This window comes from Hyperolius riggenbachi, chromosome 2 (genome assembly GCF_040937935.1).
Source record: "Hyperolius riggenbachi isolate aHypRig1 chromosome 2, aHypRig1.pri, whole genome shotgun sequence".
Classification (NCBI taxonomy): domain Eukaryota; kingdom Metazoa; phylum Chordata; class Amphibia; order Anura; family Hyperoliidae; genus Hyperolius; species Hyperolius riggenbachi.
In genome coordinates, this window is record NC_090647.1 from 337,393,862 (window position 1) to 337,416,642 (window position 22,781).

The following is a 22,781-nucleotide window of genomic DNA, read 5'->3' on the forward strand; positions in this document are numbered from 1 at the left end:
GGAACATTTATCATTACAGAACATCTACAAGCAATACCTACTACATACATAAAGTAGTAAAATATTTATGTAGACTGAGGAATACTAACTAGCTGCATTTAGTCTAAAGCATCAGTATAACCGATATTACAGAGCTAGATGAAGTCATTATTTGTACTTTGCAAGTTGGTAGTAACCAACAAGAATGGTCAGTGAGATGCAAATAACTCCAAGCTGATGCTCATGTTTATAGTCATGTTATGGAAATGTTTGTATCTTGAATACGGATCAGATGTCACAGCAGCATTTGATTGGTCCATTTACAGGCTGCATACATTATCCTTGGAAAATCACAATTAAGAGGGAAGGGGGCAGGGTCTGCAGCTGCTTGGGGACAGTATTGCTGTCCCCTAGTTTTTATGAGGCCATTTGTGTGACATTTTTTTACCAAAGCCTCTTACTGGAATGTTTCAGAATGTTATGTAAATTCCTGATACAGGAGAGCCATACAGCAAAAGACTTCCAGTGCTTAAACATACTAGCCTTCAGTTGTAAACTCCATTTTCAGAGCAGGCTTTGATGAATTCATGAGGTTTCCAGAAATGCTTTAGCTAGCTATACGTTAAGCAAAGTGGTTAATCAATTACAGTAGATGTTGAACTTAATGGAAACCATGGCTGTGGAGTGGATACAAAAATCACCCGACTCTGACTCCTCAGATAATGAAACCTCCGACTCCAGGTACCCAAAATTGCTCCGACTCCACAGCCCTGATAGAAACATTGAAAACTTCTCAAAGTTGTTTAGTGCAATTGATACTTCCCAGTCAGAGAAATAACGATCATTTTACCTAGACGGTATAACGTTGCATAGTGTATAACCGGCTTTAGATTGCTGTGAATTGCAAGTGAATAAGTAGTACGATGTAGTACTGACATAATCCTTTCATGGAGAGGTATTTATATTAATATCAATCTCCAATCTAAAGGTGCATACACACACTATACAACACTGTGCTGAGGTGGCCATTCATGGCTTCCTAGAGTCAGAATAGAATGTGTGTAGGTGTCCCATAAAGATATAAAGCAACAATTTTCAAGGACAAATGTAATGAGAAGAATATGGAGGCTGTCCTATTTATTTCCTTTTAAACGATACCAGTTGCCTGGCAGCCCTTCTGATCTCTTTGGCTGCAGTAGTGTCTGAATAACACCAGAAACAAGCATGCAGATAATCTTGTCAGATCTGACATTAATGTCAGAAACACCTGGTTTGCTGCATGCTTGTTCGAGGTCTATGGCAAAAAGTATTAGAGGCAAATGATCAGCATAACAGCCAGGCAACTGGCATTACTTGAAAGGAAATACATTTCAGGGTTGTGGAGTCGATAAAAAAATCATCAGATTCCTCAGTTTATGAAACCTTTAACTCCAGGTACCCAAAATTACTCCGACTCCACAGCCCTTGCAGGCTTAGGGAGTGGGTACAAAAATCATCTGACTCCAACTCCCCATTCCTCAGTTTATGAAACCCAAAATTACTCCGACTCCACAGCCCTGATAAATATGGCTGCCTCCATAGTCTTCTCACTACAGTTGTGCTTTAAGTGATAGTGACCCTCCAAGCGCACTGTTTCCCTCCTTTTCTCTCCCTCCAGATTCTGCTCTGTTGTGTTTAGAGCTGTCCACCCTACTCCCTTTCCTATAGAAATAAACACTACTATACCTGAGCAAGACATCTGTACAACACCCGCCCCCTGAATTGTTGCCTGAGGACTTTGGGTGACAACAGGTGTGTGTGTGTGTGTGTGTGTGTGTGTGTGTGTGTGTGTGTGTGTGTGTGTGTGTGTGTGTGTGTGTGTGTGTGTGTGTGTGTGTGTGTGTGTGTGTGCGCACCTTTACTGTGTGCTTAACTGCCTCCTTTTATCTGCTCTGTGTCAGAATAAAAGGCCTTTATGTGGCTTTCTAACATGAATTTTCTCCTTTGCTTTCCACAATGCTTATGTTATTTTCTGACAAACTCTTCTGCTTTCTTTAAAAATCAGCAGATAAGACATCTCCCAACTTATTATTAATGATCTGATTCAAGCCATTTAGCCCATGTGACAGGAAGCCTGACACTGCAATTATGAGAGGCAAACCAAGTCCAGTTCATAGAAATAGTCCTCCCTGAGGGTAAACTTCACGGTCACACCAGTTTATGAGAGCTGGACTTGGGTTAATACAAATGCCCATTTTATGCATTACGTGCCTAATTCTGACATCTCTACACTGGTATTTACTGGGAATTGGCAATTAAAGAACAAAAGCTGACGTTCAGGCAGACATACAAGAAAAAGTCTAAAATAATTAAAGCTGAACTACATTTCAAAGTATTTGTGAATCTGTCCAACCAGCTGAGTGCTTCACAGCTCTCCCATACTGCCCAGCAAGATAGTAACACATCTATGACATTTCCTTAGTGTGCAATGAATGTAAACACTTCTATTGAACCAGACTGGGCTCATTGAAACTACTGTAGGACTTGTAGCAAATCACACTCATCCACACTGTTAACATTTTTTTTGGCAATCCCCTACTCCCAGATGGAAAGCAATCTTCACCTGCATTTGCCATTCTGCGTTTTTCATATAATATAAATACGTCACTTGTATGTGTGATGTAGCCATACCATGTAACAAACATATGTTGTATCTAGTGCTTACATCATATGTTAGATACTTTAGAAAATGAATATTATAGATAGGATCATTCGATATTTCCACTGATTAAAACACATTATACCAGCAATTTTGGGTTGAAAGGACATTACACTTTTCCACAAAAATTCGTGATTTTAATCAACTCTCTACATATAGCCAGAATTAAGGGCTCGTTTCCACTATAGCGAATCCGCATGCGGGCACTGCATGCGGATTCGCATACTCAATGTTAGTGGATGGGGCTGTTTCCACGTGTGCGGCGGCGGCGGCGGCATTTTTCGGTGCGGGAAAAATCTGCACGACAGGGTCGTCAGATTTCGCGTGCGGCAGGAATGCGGGCGAATCGCCGCTAATGCATTCAATAGGGAAATCGCATGCGGCTTTGTCGTGCGGATTTCGCATGCGATTTCGCATGAAAGGCAATGGAACTTTACACAGGCAGTGACATGGTTAAATTCGCCTGGCTCCTTGCCATGCGAAATCGCATGCGAAATCGCGGGTAAATCCGCATGGGGAAACGCAGCCGCATGCGATTTCTTCAGCGGTGGAATCCAGGCGATTCCGCACCGCTACAGTGGAAACGAGCCCTAAGAGTAAACCTTTTCAAGTTCAGCTTCATTCCTAATTATGTGCATATAAAACACAGTCATAAAAAGGTTTCTCCAGAAACTGACACATAGGAGTGTCAAGGCTGGCTGCCCATCCATGGATTACTCTGGAGGACTATTTATAAAGATGGTGGTCAGCTGATCTCCAAAACAAAATATAATTTCTGTTGAAATGACTGAATGTTATATAAATCACCATGTTTATGAAAGTGGCGATCAGCCAAAGTGATCAAGACTTTCAGAATGCATGGCTCCTTATCTGTGACATATAGCGATCACCTGAGAGTATATTTATAGATATACAGTATGTATATGTATGTATATACGTATGTATATGTATGTATATACGTATGTAATGTATGTATATATATACATATATATATATATATATATATATATATATATATATATATATATATATATATATATATGAGGCCGTCAGCATGTTGACCACTTTACAGATCACCAGACAGTATTTGCTACTTGCATAGTTGAGAAGGCCATATTATTATTACGGATTCATAGAGCGCTTGTATATTTCTATTCTATATTCTGTGGCTCCGTACAAAGTAAGAAGCAAACATGGGGTACATAATAATACTGACAATGGTATACACCAATATGCAAAAATACAGAATTGGTACAAAATACAGAATTGGTGATTACTGTGACACAAGTAACACGATGATGAATAAAATGTATAACAAAATCCAAGACACATAAGGGTGAGAAAGCCCTGCCCTTGCAAGCTTACAATCTAAAGGAATGAGGTGGGGAAGTATACAATGAACATAGCTACAGGCAGTGTGTTTTTAGGATATCTAGTAAGAGTGCAACTTGGCCTTAGGTCAAAGTGGGAATGGCCTAAGGTAGAGCGTATGCTTGTGGGAAAAAGTGAGTTTTGAGGGAGCATTTAAAGATTTCAAAGGTTGGAGAGTGACAGATGTTCTCTGGCAGGGGATTCCAGAGGAGAGGTGAAGCATGTGCGAAATTTTGTTATAAGTGAATGCGAGGAGAAACTTCTAGAGGAGGACAAAACAAGGTTATGTGCAGATCTGAGATTGCGATTGGGTTGGTATCTGGAAAGTAGTGAGGAGATGTACAGGGGAGAGAGAGGGTGGAGATCTTTTTAAGTTGGACTTAAGAGTTTGAACTGGATCCTCTGGTTAATTGGTAGCAAATGAAGAGCTTGACAGCCATATGCTGTAATGATGAGGTGCGGACAACAGTGCTTCTCCACTTTCGCTGCAGATCTTCTATAATCAGGAGAATACCAATAACCTTATACTGGTCTCAGCATCTGGAGGCAGGCTGCCATGGTCACTTCTGGAAGGATGTTGGCTGAACGCACCACTCATCCCTTCACATGTTGCTGAATGGCGGGGCGGCATGGCTGTTATAGTCCCTAACCTCCCCCACACTGTATCAATCAACAGGTAGTGTTACTATATTTAATATGTGGCAGCAGAATTCCTATAATGTATGTTGGATCCGTTTAGGGTTTTCTGGGGGATGTGTGCAACCCCCCCCCCCCCCCCCCCCCCCCGTTGAGGGAGGAGGGAGTCAAGACAGAGTCAAAGCAGCGCCAGGAATCATGGCTTTTCCTTTCTCTTTTAAAGAGTAGATAGCCTGTTAGCAAAGGGGGGGGGGGGGGGGGGGGGTCTCACCACCAGTTCGGGCTGTGCTCAGATGTCATTGTGATCCTGAACAAAGGCAGGACCCCCTGCTTGGTCCTAGATTTAAGGGCTGGAATCATCATGTGAAGGCTAGAGACTTTCACACAAAAGCTCAGTGATTGCCTATTGATGGAACAAGGAGAATTCATGACTTTAGTCTAAATCAGGGATGCTCATCTGTAACTTCAAGTCTACCCAGCCCAACAGAGATTTGTTTTCAAAGTTACTCCAGGATGTTGAATGATTTTTAACATAAATCCTTTTGTGCATACATTTCACAGATTCTTTTTTTCTACGTTTTCATCAGTAAGGGCCCGTTCTCACTTGAGCCGGAATCACGCGATTCCCGCTCAAGGCAAACCGCTAACACATTGCGTAAACCGCAAACGTGTTACATGCAGCGGCTTGCCGGCGATTCGTGATTAGCGTTTAGCGATCGCGATTAGCATGCATAGCCCGCTAATCGTGATCACTCCAAAACCGCCGCGGTGTCCAGTGATTTTTCCGCGTTTATCGCGGGAAAATCACTCCTGCAAAACTTTCGCGATTTTAGATGTGGACGGGCCCTCATTGCTGATTTCTGATATTATACACGTGAAGGGTGCAATCTTTTGCTGTCTAATAGACAACATTTAAAAAAAAGTCATTAAAAAGTAAAGATTTGTTGGATCACTCCTTCTCCACCATTCTCCAACTACATCAAATTAACCCCAAGCTTTTTAGAGAAAGAAATTTCATACACAAGGCCTGCTATGTCTGTAATGCCTTGTACACACCATGCAATTTCCCATCAGAAAGATAGGTCGAATCATATTTCCGAGAGGTTCCATCCAATTTTCTTATCGATTTGTATAGAAGTGATTGGAAAATTGATCAGAAAAACAATCGAAAGTCAGATCAGATCTGTCAAAAATATTCAATTTGACCTTTCTATCTGACAGTAAATTGCATTGTATGCACCAGGTATAAGCTCTTTAGGCTGTTATTCTACACACCATGTAATCACAAGACTTTTTCTCCGAGTGTTTTTTAATGTTTGGTGAAAATGGTATTCGAGTAACCTGTCTCACTTCTCTCCTAGTTTCTGGTGGTGCCATACAGATTACATTGAGAAGGATTACACTGGATTATTATCCCACCCACAGGACAGGTAGGTGAAACTTGTGCCACTTGAGCTGCTGTCCGATGGAAACTCACCGAGTGCCATTCAGCATTTTTCTGTCCTACACTGGGGAGAAGCACACTGCTTATCAATGTTGCTTTTCAGCGCTGGAATCCCAGGTTTTCTTTCTGACCAGTCTGGATGAAGTCTGTATGCTCCTCCTGAGTGAGGCGCATGTGAGCCTTCCCACAACTCGGGACTCTTCACCTGCCCCAAAATTGAGCCTGGAATGTTCTAGAGATATTAGATTGTGAGCTCTGCTGAGGTATAGTTAGGGCCCATTCACACCTCAATGTGGCAAACCGTTTTGCGTGGGGTGATTTTTAGCATGGTAAATTCACTGTACACTCGCGATTCAGAGTGATCGCGATCAGCACTTTTTATAAGCACAGTATCGCGATCGCTCCAGAATTTTTCACATCAGTTTACAGAGCCTGTCACTAGTTGTCACTCAGAGAAGCTCACAATCTAAGCTCATCATAGTCCCACTTGGATGTTCACACCTTAGTCTAAGCCCAATTCTTGGGTGGAGCAAATGAACTTATCAGTATGTTCATCAGGAGGAGGAAACGCATGTCTACATGGGGAGAAGGTACAACTCCAGGCAAACAGCATCCAGGTTGGAAATTGAGCATGGCGCTGTAAAGTGAGAGTCCTAACCGCTATACCACGATACTGACTACTTTCCCCAGAATACTGTTTATGCATAAGGTTTTTCCTATCAGCTAATATTAGAAAGCCTATGTTATGCTCGGGGTTATACTTGCTTCCACATTGCTCCATTTCATTGATTTTAGAGAAAAAAAAGTACACTTGCATAAGGTCAAGCTGGTCATTGTGACCGTGTCATTGGCCATGTAATGTGTTTACAATGTGAATGAGTTACTAATCACAGCAGAATTCCTCCATCAAAACATGTTTTTAGTAATACTCATGGGTGAATATATTTCCAGTTTATCAAAGCACAATATGTGTATAGGGCTATACAAGTTTGGTGTTTAGACACAGATCTTCAGGGCCCTTTCACACTGGTGCGGTAAATTTACCCCACCCCACCGCAGCCTAATGAAAGTCTATGGGGTTTTTCACACTCCCCACGTTGTGGTACGCTGTGCCGGGAGTGCCTTATCTAATGCGCGGTCATACCTACATTACTGTGCGGCGATCTGTGTTGGACCGGAAGTCATGTAAGTCTATGGCGACGTGCTTGTTTTAAAAATGACCCACCGGCGTTTCTTGCGTGGCAATACGCTTACACGCAAGTCATCGATTGGCCAACAGGAAGTGAGCATCACTTCCTGCTTGGCCGGATGCCAGATAGGGATTACCACATACTAACGCGGTAATCCCGGAAGGCACCACACTGCTCCCGCCAATATGCCAGTGTGAAGCCAGCCTCAGTGAGTGGAGTTTAAAGCTGGACTCAGCTGAAATACTTACTGTGTGAGCTGTATCAGCTGCCTCAGCCAAAGTATTTGTAATTCTCAGCCTGTTGTGTAACTCTTGTAAGCCTTTGGCAGGGCCCTCTCTCCTTGTGTATCATACTTGATTGTGCCCTCTACCCAGAGTAATGTGAACTTGTATTATTGGGAACACCACTCCAGTGTATGATCTGGCATTGTATTACTACCTGTATTGTGTTGTGTATCATATTGCTTATTAGCGGTATTGTGTTATTGGACCTTATTGCTTATTACCTGTATTGTGTGATCGGTCACCCCGTTATCATTGTCTGTAATCCTATGTATTGTACAGCACTACGTAATATGTTGGTTCTATATAAATTCAATAAATAATAATTATATGAAAGTGCATTATGTTTATGGATGCACATCTGACTTGCTGATTGGATGGTGAGAGCAGCAGTACATTCATTATTGTGTTCTTTTACTATGAGTGGAGTTCCCCCTTACACATAATTAGGAAAAGCAGCTATGTTAAAGTGGACCCAAATTAATAATACAAGATTTCAGAAATAAAATCTATTTTCTAACTTATAATAATAATAAATAGCAGCCTTTTTTCAGCTGCATGATGACAAATATAAAATATTTTACATTTATTGGAGGAACCCCTCCCTTCCTTTAATATTGCCAGGACAGAATCTGGCAAACTGGTGGAGGAGATAAAAAACAAAAACAAAACACAGGCTGCTACTGATGATGTCACAGGGGAGGTGATCTCAGCTTGTGTGAGATTTCACATAGACGACGCCCCTGTGAGTGAGGATAGCTGATGACAAACACACCCATGATCTAAAACCTCCTACTAAGCTCAGAAGTAATGGCTGCCACCTGTATAACCCTAGTTATGAAAAGGGAAGGGTCAAAAGCATGCACTAAAATGCTCATAGGCTTGAAGGAGTGTTTATTTATCTTTGTATGTGTCAGATTGATGCAACTAAATATGTTGAATTAAAAAAATGTTTGGTTTGTGTCTGCTTTAAAGGACAAATAAAGTGAGAAATATATGGGGGCTACCATATTTATTTTCTTTTATACAATACTAGTTGCCTGGCAGTTTTGCTGGTCTGTTGGGATTCAGCAGCTGAATAATGTCAGAAACAAGCATGAAGCTAATCTTTCAGATCTGCCAATAATGTCAGCAACTCCTGATATGCTGCATGCTTGTTCAGGTTTTATGGCTTAAAGTATTAGAGGCAGAGGATTAGCAGGATAGCCAGGTAACTGGTATTGCTTAAAGGAGTTATCAGCCTAAATTAAGAAAATAAGTGCTACTTACCCGGGGCTTCCTCCAGCCCCAAGCTCCCAGCATGTCCCTCACCGCAGCTTTGCACGCAGCCGTTCGCCACAGCTCCCTCCCGGTCCCGGGCGATAACGTCAGGCCGACCTCCAGGTACTCCACCTGCGAGAGTGGCTGTGTCAATCACACCATGTGCACCGGAGCGGATTGCGCAGGCGCAGAACTACTGCGCCTGCGCAGTCCGCTCCGGTCCACGTGGTGTGATTGACAGCGCCGCTCGCACAGGTGGAGTACAGGCCGATCTGGAGGTCGGCCTGACGTTATCGCCAGGGATCGGGAGGGAGCTGCGGCGAACGGCTGCGTGCAAAGCTGCGGTGAGGGACATGCTGGGAGCTCCGGTCCACATGGCTGGAGGATGCCCCGGGTAAGTAGCGCTTATTTTCTTAATTTAGGCTGATAACTCCTTTAAGAGGAAATAAATAAGGCAGCCTCCATATCTCTCTCGCTTCAGTTGCCCTTTAAATCTTGGCTATCTGTTCCACTGTGCGTAATGTAAAGAACACAGGATCATGGGTAGGGATGTAAAAATGTTACTTTCCTGCACTGTGCATCTGTTGCTCAGGCAAGAGCTTATAAATGTAGAAGTGAGGGGTAGTTTTTGCACAAAGCAAGTTTACTGTTGCTATGGTTGCAAAGAAGAGAAAGTTAAGTTCCTGGCAATTCCAGGAAATTATGGCTAGCTTGAAGTTGATGCGGTAGGGAATATTAAAATGACTTTTGTGACTGTGTATATATCTTATCAGTTTGTTCAAAAAAAAAAAAAAAAAGGGGGGGGGGGTGGAAATGATGTACCTTTTCTGAGTTCCATTCGAAAATATTTGCTGGCTATTGTGCTGATCCTCCTGTGCCTCCAATATGTTCTGAAATACAGACCAAGAAAAGCCTGGAGAACCCTGTCTAAAGCAGCTGAGTGATCAAATCTGCCAGGTGTCCAGCTGGAAAATTGATGCTTTAGCCCTGGACCCTGTAGATCAGATGTTCTGTGACTGAAATCTGACTAAATTAGCCCCATGCTTGTTTCAGATGTGTGATTCAGACACTATTGAAACCAAAAACATTAGCAGGACTGCCAGGCAACTGGTATTGTTTAAAAGAAAATAAAGATGGTATATACATTATATAATGGATAAATTAAAAATAAGGTTGGGTTGGTTTTAACTTGTAATATAGATAACCTGATGATCTCTGTTCACTCATACTGGTCTGTTCAAAACTAAACTTTGATAACATACACACACAGCAGCCAAATATGGTGTATTATTTCAATATAGATAGGAATTGATGTACATTCACACTACGACACATGTCTTCTCCAGTGGTAGTCATATAAATGCTGTGCTGAATGTATTCTAAGGTTCTAACTGTCCCCACCCTCCACCATCATCACCATGAAATAAATGGCCCACCTTTGCAGAAATAAATTATGCCTAGGTACATTTATGCAGACACTGAATGCTGGTCACATGGCCCATATGCTTGATTCCAGAACTCCATCAGAAGAGCTTTCTGGCATCGTCTTTGGGCAACTCCCAAATTGGGTAAAACCAGCACATGTTAATATCTGTGCTCGAGGGGCCATGTAAACAAAAGCATATTGTATTTGAGCAAATGTAACAAGAGTAAGGATTTACTCCTTTAAGCAATTTGTACTACACAACTAACAGCAGGTAAGCTCTGTGCTCCATGAGTAGTGATGGTAATATCTAGGAGTACTGTGGAGATGCATGTGACTTGTTTGATCAGCTGACAGATGAGCAAAGCTCTGTTTTGCTGTGATCACATCCTGCTTTTGCACATGATCATGACTATCAATTTTTTTTTTGCAGGTCAGAGCTGTGCACACTGGAATCGCTTTTCCTCTGCTATGAGCACCTGTGAGCAGTGGATGCAAGAGCTGGCACAAGAGAGGCTGGCAAAAGAAGACTATGATGGCAATATGCTGGGGAAAATACCATCACCAAAGCATGAAAATAGTAATTATCCACTTTTTTTCTGCTGTTTTCTTAATGTTTTTGTCTTTCACTCAAGGAAGCTTTAAAGTGAATCTAAAGTAAAAGTAAACTTATGAGACAATGAATTGTATGTGTAGTATGGATAATAAATAGAACATTAGTAGTATACAAAAGTATGTAATATTTTTATTTTCAGTTTAACAGCTTTATTTTTAAGATTTCATCAAACTGTCACTGCTGCTGTTTACAATCCACAGTCCACACTGTGCCTTTTAACCTCCCTGGCGTTCTGATTCCGTGCTGTGCACGGCCGCGGGAGTTTTTTTTTACCTAATTTTTTTTTTACATGTAGCTAGCCTATCGCTAGCTACATGCTTCCCCCCTCCCTGCTCCATCCCTCCCGCCCTTCCGATCGCTGCCGGCGTGAAGACCCGTCCGGAAATCCCGTTCTGAACAGGATTTCCTTTAGGGCTTCCCCCGTCGCCATGGCGACGATCGTACTGACGTCATCGACGATGTGACATTAGACGGAGTCCCGATCAACCCCTCAGCGCTGCCTGGCACTCAGCGCTGCGTAATATGTTGGCGCTTTATAAATACAATAAATAATAATTGGCCAGGCTGCGCAGGGGGTTTGCAGGGGGGGGAGCCCTCTTTCGCGTCGGGGATCGGCGGCGGCAAGCAAAGTGCGGCGGCAAAGTGCTAGCTGCGTGTTTCAAAAAAAAATTATTCAAATCGGCCCACCAGGGTGACCTCCAGCGTCTCTGGATGAGTTTAGCTCGTCCAGAACGCTAGGGAGGTTAAAGAACCACTATCGCAAAAATGCTAAAATGTAAAATACATGGAAACACATACAAATGAGAAGTACATTTCTTCCAGAGTAAAATGAGCCATAAATTACTTTTTACTATGCTGCTATCACTTACAGTAGGTAGTAGAAATCTGACAGAACCGGCAGGTTTTGGGCTAGCCCATCTCCTCATAGGGGATTCTCAGGGTTTTCTTTATTTTCAAAACCACTTAGAAAATGGCAGCTGCTCCCTCCAACTGCCAAAAAAGTGTGCAGCAAGCAGGGAGGCTGGGCAGCATCTTTGTATAAATCCTTTACAGAGATTGTCTTTATAAAGAATGAAGGCCATGCTGAAAATCCCCCATGAGGAGATGGACTAGTCCAAAACCTGCCGGCTCTGTTAGGTTTCTACTGCCTACTGTATGTGACAGCAGCATAGGAAAAAAGTAATTTATGGTTCATTTTACTCTGAAAGAAAAGTACTTCTCATTTGCATGTGTCTACATGTATTTTAAATTTTAGCGTTTTCGCGATAGTGGTCCTTTAAAGTGGACCTAAACTCCTCTCTGCTCTAAAAGATACATAACAGCATAATAACCTTTAAACAAAAACATGTATTTGTTACAGCTGATCAAACAAATCCTAAAATAAATCTACACTGTTTCTACTTCCTAATTCATAGAAGCAGACATATTGTTTACAGCCTGTGCTTTCAAATGGCCTTATCTGCCATAGGCAGTCATGTGACACAGCGGAGGATCAAATTACAACACAAATGAGGGGGAATTAGACAGGCTAAACTCTCTAAATACATTCAGGGCGCATTTCTACGTTTTCCTTCTTTCCTGTGCAAGATTTCAGGTTCCCTTTAAGCTAAAAATGATACTGAAGTAATGGTCCTTTGAACTTCACTGCAGTAAAACTTTATCATCTCCCTTATCCATGACTGGTATCAAGCTTTTAGCTTGTATTTACTTTTTAGGAAACTTGACAGAGTTTCTTTTGCTTAGATAACAACTCAAGTTTTGTAACTCTTGCTGTACTGGAAAACAGAGACTTCAGATAATGAATTAATAGGGCTAGTACAATATGTGTATATGTTTATATCATCAGGTCGCACGTCACTTCAGGTACACTTTAAGCTAGCCATGCACTATGGCCATCTCTTTTTATTGATCATTTGATGGGATGAGGCGATTTTATAGATGCATAGCTCTGTACTACAGCAATCATAAGGCAAACAGCAGCATTGCTTTGATTGATGTTTTTAACAGGTCTCCGCTGAAATCTAAAATGGAATTGAGTGGTGCAAAGTGGTAAATGGATGTTTCTTGATCAGTTTCCAATAAGGGAAATATTAATTGTTTACCAAATTGAGTTAATGTCTAATAATATCTGGCTTGTGAAACTGCGTAAAAGGTTGGATTTTCTGTCTGCATCTGCAGTATAGGACCCAGGGCTGGGTTTTTGGAAAGGCCCAAAGGGGCACCTCAACATGAAATAGGGGTTGCTACATATGAAAAAAAGGCTTCAAATGGGGAGCAACACAGGAAGAAGAGAAACTGATGCTCAGGGAGCTGAGGCTGCATATCTGGATGTTACACATGGAGGAGGGGGCTGCACATGGAATGGGAGGGGTGCTTCTGCACATGGAAGGAGAGACCCAACATACTTGGCCTAGGGGCAATAAAAGTATAAATCCAGCCTTGATAGGACACTTGTGTAACAATGGATCCCTAGCTGCACAGCCATTGTCAGACTGGAGTGAAATTAGACTTGTTCTAATTTTACCTATTCTTCTCTGAAGGTGGCTATATACCTGTCGATTTGCCACCATATCGACCATCAGACAGATCCCTCTTTGATTGACTCTGATCATCGAAGGGATCTATTGCCTGCCCACAGATTTCCAATAGACTTTAGCATGTATGTGTCCCATCAGGGTTGGGACACAAACACTTGGGGAGGACACTGGCCCGTTGTCGAGAAATCGAACGCTGTTTCCTCCGTGCACCCATTGGCTGCTGGCATGTCCAAAGTTAGATGTGTGGAGCTCAGTCTCAAAGCGCTAAAGAGCCAGCCAACAAAATCACAGCAGTCAGCATGGTTTTTGGTAAATAGCCAGCTAATCACAACTACACCTACATAACTTTCTAGTGGCACTCAGCCTGCAAGACAGTCGCACACTTGTCAGCGAACTCAAATTTCACTAGCAAATACTATTAAAGGGTTTTTTTTTTTTTTCTTTTTTTGTTTTTTTTTTTTAGTAAAAGCAGTCTGATGGATGAACTAAAGATTTGATCAATACACTTTTTCACAGAGACAGAATTAAAAGGAATGTGAAGTCAAAATAAACGTATGAATTGTATGTATGCTGCTATACATACAAATAAATACAACATTAGTAGCACAGAACAGAGTCTGATATTGTTTCCAGTACAGGAAAAGCTAAGAAACTTTACTTATCTATGAAAAAGAGCTTCTCTGAGCATCCTGACCCAACTTGGGTTGCTGTTTACTGGAGCACTCCTATATCAAAGAAGCAGTCAAAGACCGATTTAGATAAGATTTTTACTGCAGGGAAGTTGAAAGGGTCATTAGCTTTGCTTATTTTATAGTTTAAAATGAAGAGCGTGTCTTGTAATTGCAAATATGACACAATTATGCAATGTTATTTTAAAACAAAGCTATCTAAAATTTAAATATGAGACTACTTTCTTTGCTATCAATGTTCTATTAATTATCAGTACTGCACATACAAATCATTACATCATATTTTTTTTTCACTTTAGTGTCACTTTAAGTCCATTCAACGACAAATCCGATATGGTTTTGCTCTGTAGGTTTAAAGTTTTTTGAGGGTGGGAAAAAACTAGTTCTTAGTTGCTGTTTCTTTATTTAAATGAGAAATATTTTAAGGATTTTTTTTTTAAAGTGTTTAGCTTTATTATTCTAGGTTTGGAGGGTTCTTTTTCTATATTTCATTTATCCATATTTTTTCCATACTGCCTTTTTTTCCCCCTTATTTTGTACTTTGAGTGAACATGGCTTATATTTCCTCAGGTCGTCCAGGATCATCTAATTACCTATACTTCCGTTCTGTACTAATTAGAGTAGATGATATGGACATTAATCAGGTAAGAAGACTGGTAAAAGAGATGCAAACTGATTTGAAACTCTGTGCTAGTTTACATTTGTTTTGTTTTTTTCCCCTTACAGGTATCGTCATCTGGTCAGAGCCCACAGAAACCACCTCTTATTTCATGTGGTCATATCCCTGGTGCTAGTTCTGCTGTCCATCTTCAGTATACAGAGTATTATCGTCTTCCAGGAGACAGTCTATTGGGTAATTTGATGATTCACTGGGCAAAGCTGTCAATGTATTTATTTAAGTTATTATTATTTTTTAACTGGAAACCACATCCAGTTAGCCCAAAACAGCACCAATACGACCAAGTTTACATTACATTTCCATACCTTGTAGTGACAGTTTATTATTTCCTTGTAACTCCATAACATCTTCACATTGAATTAATCATCCATATCAGGTGTTGTGATTGCATTTAACAATTTATATCAGAATGACTACGGTATATGGCTGACAATCGCCTGTTCTAAATTGTTTAAATTTGGCAGAGACCCCTTTTTTTTTTTTTTTTTGTAAATAATCATTCTTGAAGTGCAACTAAACTCTCTTCCTCTCTGCTCAGAAAGATTAGCCACAGTATGATATCCTTTATGTAAAAAAAAAATTCTTAATTGCAATTTATGGAAATGCTTAAAAAAATTTAGGGTTTAACTTGGTTTCACTTTGCTCAGAGCACTGAAAGCATTAAATCTCAGTGTTTATTGTAGGGGGAGATCTGCCTTGGCAGAGCTCCTCTACAGTCTATTCACAGCTGCTGATCAGAACTAATTAGACCTTTTGAGCTAGCTAAATGAACACAGAGTAGTGAATTTCTTCAACTATATGTGGAATAAAGACTTTTCATTGAGTGCTGTGCAAGAGCTCAGGTCTGCTTTAAAGGAGTACCTGATTAATTAGTTTTTCCATTAGAATAGCGTTTGGAATTCTGCTCTATCCATTTCATGCTGATCTTTTCTGGCCATAAGTAAGACATTGCCATCCCTTGTACAAGTCCCTTCTTCCATAACCCAAAACAGACAGGGGTTCTGAGGCACCAGGCGTTAAAGAATTTCTGAAAGGGTCAACACTACCCCTGCCAGAATGTTTCCTTTTAAAATTACCGGTATTTTAATTTTCTATTCTATATGTAGCAAACCTGGAGCCCTTGACTGATTTGTATATTTCCTCTCTCTACAGTGCCCCCTCCGGCAGTCTACATACAGCTTCATGGTTTGTTGTTATACCTTGCTGCCCAGTCTATTCTGTGGCTGAACTATTTTATGCTAGATTTGTTACACAACCTGCAGCAATTTGCTGTTGTCAATTCCATCGTGAGTGAAGAAGCCAGAGAGTACAGAGACATGCGCATGGATGGATTCAACCTTAAGGTTTTTGTGTTTAAACTAATTCAATATACTGTATCTTTTTACCTGTCTAGCTATCAATCAATTATTAATTTTCTCTGTGTATTTATGGTATATATTTTTACAATCCACTGCCTCTTAATTATATTGTACAAAATTAGTGTTTATCGTGTTGATTCATTATTATTATTTTTTTTATTTATCTGTTTTTTCCCTCTATATTACAGCTGTGTTTCCCAGTGCCGCCACCTGCCTACAGCCCTCCGGAACGCCCATCTTCAATATGTCTGCATCTCACCTCATTTACCCTCACCAATACACGGCAAGCTCCTGGTTCAACCCTTGACCTTCTTCAAAATACCTTCCGATCCTTTACTGTTCATGAAGCTTTCCATTTCCCTCCAGGACCTTTGCACTCTGTGTTTTTTTCCCATGTGTATCCTTCCTCGGACCCTCCATCAACGTCCTTATGGAGTTTTCATAGCCCTGGATTGTCTTTGCGTTTTGAGGGGGGTATTCCTAAACATCAAATTCTTCTCCATCCCCTGCCATTTACTGCCTGGGCCTGCCTTTTACAACCTGAAAGACAGGTGAAGGTCATATTAAGTGTGAATGAAACTGTACGTTTGCAGCTTAACCACTACCATTTTCTCACCTTACTGCGACTTCAAGAACACTTGCAGGCTTTGATGGAAGGTTTGCAAAATGTAGCAAACACTCATTCAGACTTAGCTATGGAAATACCATCTCCCAGCCCTCCAACAGTCTGTGTCGGTGTACTACTCCCACTTGTCACTGTTTCTCTTCTACTCCCTGCTTCCCACTCACCTATATCCCCAGTGATGCCAGAGGATTCTGAAAGGAGCAGCCTCATTGGGTCTGAACTGGCAGATGGGGATACAGGGAGCGAAAAGATAAAGTCCATCACAATGAACAAAAATGAGGCCTTAGTTCTGTTTCCTGGACTGGAAGCGGCTCATGAATTTCAGGAAGAGGACAATGTAGAGCAAGGACAACCATTCCAACTTGGTGAACATATCAAGGCAGAAAATGTAGCAGTGCCAACAAAAGACACGCCTGATAAAAAGGTGGTAGCCCAGGATACCGTACAGGCAAAAGAACTTTCTGTGGACCTTTTCTTGGGGAAGGAGTTTGCACGTGACACTTTTCTTAGCACACTGGGTCTGACTAAAGAGACTTTTAACCTTGGCAAGGAAAGAATGCAGCGTCTCCTGGGTGACACTAAAAATAAGTGTGTGAAACTTCATCTGAACTTACATTATCCTTCACACTCTCCTCACATCTTACTCTTGACCTTTAGGATTTTTTTCCCCTCTTGGTATCATCTCCACATTAACCTGTTTGGCTAATTTCCATATATCATGGTTTCCACCTTAAAGTAAACCTTTTACACTTGTTAGCATTTTTAAACCGATTTTGCCGCTTTAAGTGCATGAGCAGTTTTCAGGCGTTTTCACCTTTGCTTCCCTTCTCCTATACTATGCATAAAGTATGTAGTATATTTGAGAAGACACACAATTCCATTACGGTACTGTGACCAAAAATCCCTGTTCTCTGACCTGACCTTCTGCTTGGGAAAATCATAATGGCTTCCTCTTGGCTTGGTATCACCTCCACATTAAATTATTTCATTTCCATACTTCATGTTTTCCACTTTAAAAGAATAAAGCCTGTTACAAACCTTCATTTTTTATTGGCCAATCACTGACCAATTTTACCACCTTCATGTAGATTCAACAGTTTTTGAATACTATTATAAAATTATGCAGGTAAAGTCTCACACGACGTGGAGGTGATACAATTGGTCAGTGATTGGCCAATCAAAATTGAAGGTAGGTACCAGGCTTTAGCCTTTTTGGATTGTTAGCATTTATGAACTGACACTGCTGCTTAAAGTGAATGGGCAGTTTACCAAAGCTTTCCTCCTTAATTTTTCTTGGAATAACTATGTATATTATATCTAAGAGGAAACAATGTAAACCCCTTTGTTTGTGGCCAAAATCACTTAGCAAAACTAATGTTTACAAGATTACTCTCAGCTCAAAATTCTCTACAGGAACATTCATATAGATATCCGGGTCCCACAGAACAGGACAATGTATGGCTACAGTAGTTTGTAAACTAAAATTCTATGAACTTATGGGAAAACATCTTGCCTAATAAAAGCCCAGGAATCTGCATCCATGGGCTGCGTATGTATTAGGCGCCAAGTGCGCAGAGCCGTGGTCATTGCTATGCACATAGTTGCCAGGCCAATGCGTGCGCCCGTGAGTTTGAGGGGCACGTGTGCGGGCGGCCATCTACACCACCACCAAGTACAGGTATCATGAGGTGCCTGCTATTACCTTTTTTATATGTCTTATCCTTTCTTGTTTGCCCACATTGAATAGAGGCCTTGACATCTGATTTAGTCAATTCACTTTTTCTCCAGAGAAAATTGTTCATCTTCTGTTTAAAATAACTATTCAGCACTCTCCAATTGAAAAAGTATTAAAAAAAAAAATAGGTGGAAAAGTCAAAATGATTATTTTCTAGTTTGCTAGTGGCTAAAGAGGCATAACACCTAGGATAAAACTTCAGAGAAAAAGTCAATTGTATGAGGGCAATGCTGTCCATCCACTTCCTTTAATGCACAAGCTACTGATAGCTCTGTGACTGGTTTGTGGATAGCGTGAAAGTTCAGACCACGCTCCAAATCAGAAGTCAGGCCTGAGATTTATCAAGGCTTCTATGAGCTCACAAGAAAGGATTTGGGGTGTAAGAAATGTAGCTATTTGCAGATGAGCAGCTATGTTGGTTTACAAATGCTGTCAACATGTGACAGGTTGGCTTTAAGGTCAGATGCTTGCATGAGTAATATTTGCATGTCAAAACTAACACATCTATTTGACCAACATGATTCAGTCATCAAAGGAAAAAAGTTGACATGTATTTGGATCATGCATTAATAAACATGTGGAAAAAGAAGCCACACATATGGAGGCACGTTTGTATTACTGTATTGCATATCACGCATAGATGATACTGAATTTGTTGACGTGACTTAGTGTAATGTGCTTTCTTGTATGGGATTTATTAGAACCCCTTATCATGAGGAATATGATGCTGGCCCATGAAATACACAAGTGGCACATGGTGTAGTGCATTGAATGTATATACGGTTCTGTATTCTTCCTCCTATATTTAAATAAGACTATAGAACCTTAGGCACATGCATGGGCAAGTATGCTTTTGTAACAATATTCGCTGGAAGGATGAAAGCATAAGGTCAACCACAATATGTTTCTCTATAATTACTTTTCACTCCTCATGTGTGATTTGTTTTTCCACAGCTTATTTTTGCATTGGTTCACTGAGGTTTGGGGTCGTTACTAACCATGTACCTCTATCTAACAAAGTGGAGCATATTTAACTGTGATCCAAATGATTGACTTCAGTATTTCTGGAGTTTTTACATTGCATGAAAAAGGGAAAGGCTACAGGAAAGCACAGAAATGTTTTGGTGTTCTGTATAATTAAAATACCAGGTGGCGCAGCAAGCATCCAAGCTTGGTGTTACCAAAGAGCTCCAAGTTTGCGGGGCACCTGCTTTCTAATACTAGCCTAGGTGCCTTGCAGTTAAGAGAGATGCAGCTATGAGAGGGCTCCCCTAGAAAATGCACTAGTGCTGTATTTTCTGTTTCCCATTTGCACAGTTGTTAACCAGCAAGGTAGTGGCAGGTTAAAAGTCAAAACGTGCCCATACATTACTCAGTTTGTGACATGGATATCCAGCCGATTCGATAATTATCTAATCTGGCAGAGATCAATGTGGCAACATCGAACCTGATTGATTGTTTTCAGGCTGAATCAGTCGAAATGATCGATCCAACATGCTGGAAAGATCTTGCTCGGTTGGGTGTCCGCTGATAGCGGTGCCGATATTCCGACCAGCCACAGACAAGCTGGCCTCACCCCAAGGGTAATGTGTTCCCCAGGCCGGTTGCGAGTTTGGAAGCAGCTCACTTGTCCACTGGCGCGAGTCCTATATCTTCTCTCCATTTTCACCAGGGTAGCCTGTACAACTTCACCCCGCCGCATTTATGTGACGTCATGTACACTTTTTGCAGTCATTAACAGTGAATATATGTAAATTACACTTTGTCCTAAGAGAGATTAAGTGGTTGCACCAGATGGCCACTAAATCAAAACACAAGACAAATGGTAGCACCACAGATATGCTGCTTATAAACACCTGCTCTATCTTCTGTGTCTGGAGCGTAATTCTTGTAAGAAGTATGAAAAAGTGCTAGGAATGTGACTGTCTTAGTGCCAGTATTGTGAAAAACATGGTCAGCACCATGCAGTTAACAAGATCCATTTGCCATATATTTTAGGCCTGGTACCCACTTAAAATGAGTAGTGAATTAGCATTTGAGAATTAGCACTGTTTGCATGCATTTGCATGAAAATAAGTCATCCCACATGAACATGTTTCTGTAGATGCTATCTTTCTGTCCTTTCAATGTTTGCTGTGTTTGTTTTTGCAGAGATGTGGATGTTGCACTTAATATGTCGAGCTTGCCGCTTTCCCGCACACAGTCTCTTGATACTGTTTCGGTAGAGGGCTTTGATGTATTATCTCTTGACAGTGACACCACTGAGAACTTCATACGTAAACTGGATTCAGGTATATTTTACAACATTGCCATATTCTTCTGTGTACTATTAATGTTACATAATGACTGTGTCTACAATACATCTTCATTACCAAAGTCTTAAAAATTGGGAGAATATAATAAAGCTACATAGGAAGCCGGAAACACTTTATTTACACTGGACCTGCTGTTAAAACATCTTTTAGGCCTGGAACCCACTAGGAGCGCTTTTCTGAGCACTTTGTGATTTGTAAAGCTATTGCTAATGTAATCCTATGGGTGTGATCCCACTTGAGTGATGTGATTTTATAAAAATCCCCCATAGCACTGCATTAGCAAGAGCTTTTTCAAGTCACTAGTGATTAGAAAAGGCTGCTAGTGGGTTTTAGCCCTTATTGGTGTATTGTAGTTAGTAGAATTCACTTCTGTTAAGAGATAAAAATATATGATGGATTGCGTGTGCATTAAACTCCCCTGTGGGACCAGTGTACTGCATTTCTAGATGCACAACCACTGCAGGAGTAGGAAACACTTCACCTATTCTATGGTTTAATGTAGAGGGAATTACAGCTCTATTACAGAACTTGCTTGGTAGGAACAAAACAGATGGAAGGAAACAGATGGAAGGAACCTACAGCAAACAATATTAAGACTATGTAGTCAATAACTGCTCTTCTCTTCCTGCCTGTGGATGTTATTAGGCCCCTCTAATAAGTTCATATTAATAGTTACATAGATGCTAAATTGAAGGAAGATTTATGTGTGTTTAGAAAACCACATGTATCTCTCATTACCATGCCCTGCAATAAGAATCCATTTTTTCACTGCTCTTTAGTTTAACCCTTTTATAAAGACGCAGGAAGGTTGAAATTCTGTGTGGGAAGGGGTGAAATGTAGCTGCAGTGCTGGCCACAAAGGGGACATTTCTTAGCAGCAGAGGAATTAGGCGGGCTGGGTCATGTGATCAGCTCCGCATTTAAAGTGAAAGACTCTATGCTTCTCCCTGACGACCTCATGTTGGTAGGTAGGATAAGGTGAGGCTTTTGGACAATGATGAGAGATCTGACCTGTCCAGTAAAACTGTTTATTCATCACAAGAGGGAAAAGAACGACATAACCCAGCCAGCAAGTTACGGTACTTTTAATATATCTGTTCCAAAAAAGCAATGCACAAAACTTTCTAAATTTCTAATTAATTTGCATAAAAAATGGGAAGCCAAACTAGGGTTGCAACTTAAAGCTAAACATTGTTTTGAATCAGAAAAGACTAACTATATTAAATATTAGTACTAAGAAGTAGAAGAAGTAATAAGAATTAAAGATTTTATGTAATGAGGTAAAATGAATGATAGTAAACATATTCCAATATAAGGTACTGTATTTACCACCAGTCATAACCTGATGTTAGGATGGGGTGGAGCTGCCCTCTGTATTCAGGTCAATTTTTTCTCAAAAGAGTCCTTTTAAGTAAAGCGGATCTTGTGTTTGTGACGAGTGCCAGCCAATAAACTCTTAATATGTCTTCCTATGCATCTGCTTCAGTCAGTCTCCCTTATTCTTAGCAGACTCATTTCTTACACTATGAAGGCTTTAGGATTTCATTTTATGTCAATATTTGTTTTCAAATGCATTTATCTTTGTGCTAGAGTTGGCAGTGAATGTAGAAACTGCATTATCGGATCAAGATGACACAACGCAGAGTACAGAGGGTCCGGAACCACAGCAGGTTAGTGGGGGATCCACAATTAACTGTTAGTTTATAATAAATACAAGGACAAACAAATACACCTTTTTCTTGTTCATCAACTTCAATAGCATTTTAAATGCCTGTATAGATCACCGGTGTCAAACTAAAGGCCTGCGGGCTGAATGCGTCCCTCCTTGCCATTTTATGTGGCCCTCAAGAGCTACAAATGTGCATTATTGAAAGCAGTGAAATAATGATAGCACACTGCCTTCCCTTCCAGAGGAGCACACTAGTGACAGTGTTTGTGGCTAAAA

General features: G+C 40.8%; 1 protein-coding gene across 1 annotated transcript in view; it reads left to right on the forward strand.

The window, feature by feature from the left end:
• Positions 1-22,781, forward strand: part of BLTP3A (bridge-like lipid transfer protein family member 3A) — a 75,479-nt gene that overhangs the window by 43,339 nt on the left and 9,359 nt on the right. The window contains exons 9-16 of the mRNA XM_068269403.1: positions 6,046-6,114; positions 10,716-10,862; positions 14,695-14,768; positions 14,851-14,977; positions 15,956-16,146; positions 16,350-17,374; positions 20,673-20,812; positions 22,427-22,506. Of these exons, the coding sequence (XP_068125504.1) occupies positions 6,046-6,114; positions 10,716-10,862; positions 14,695-14,768; positions 14,851-14,977; positions 15,956-16,146; positions 16,350-17,374; positions 20,673-20,812; positions 22,427-22,506 (1,853 nt within the window). The remainder of the gene's footprint in view (positions 1-6,045; positions 6,115-10,715; positions 10,863-14,694; positions 14,769-14,850; positions 14,978-15,955; positions 16,147-16,349; positions 17,375-20,672; positions 20,813-22,426; positions 22,507-22,781) is intronic.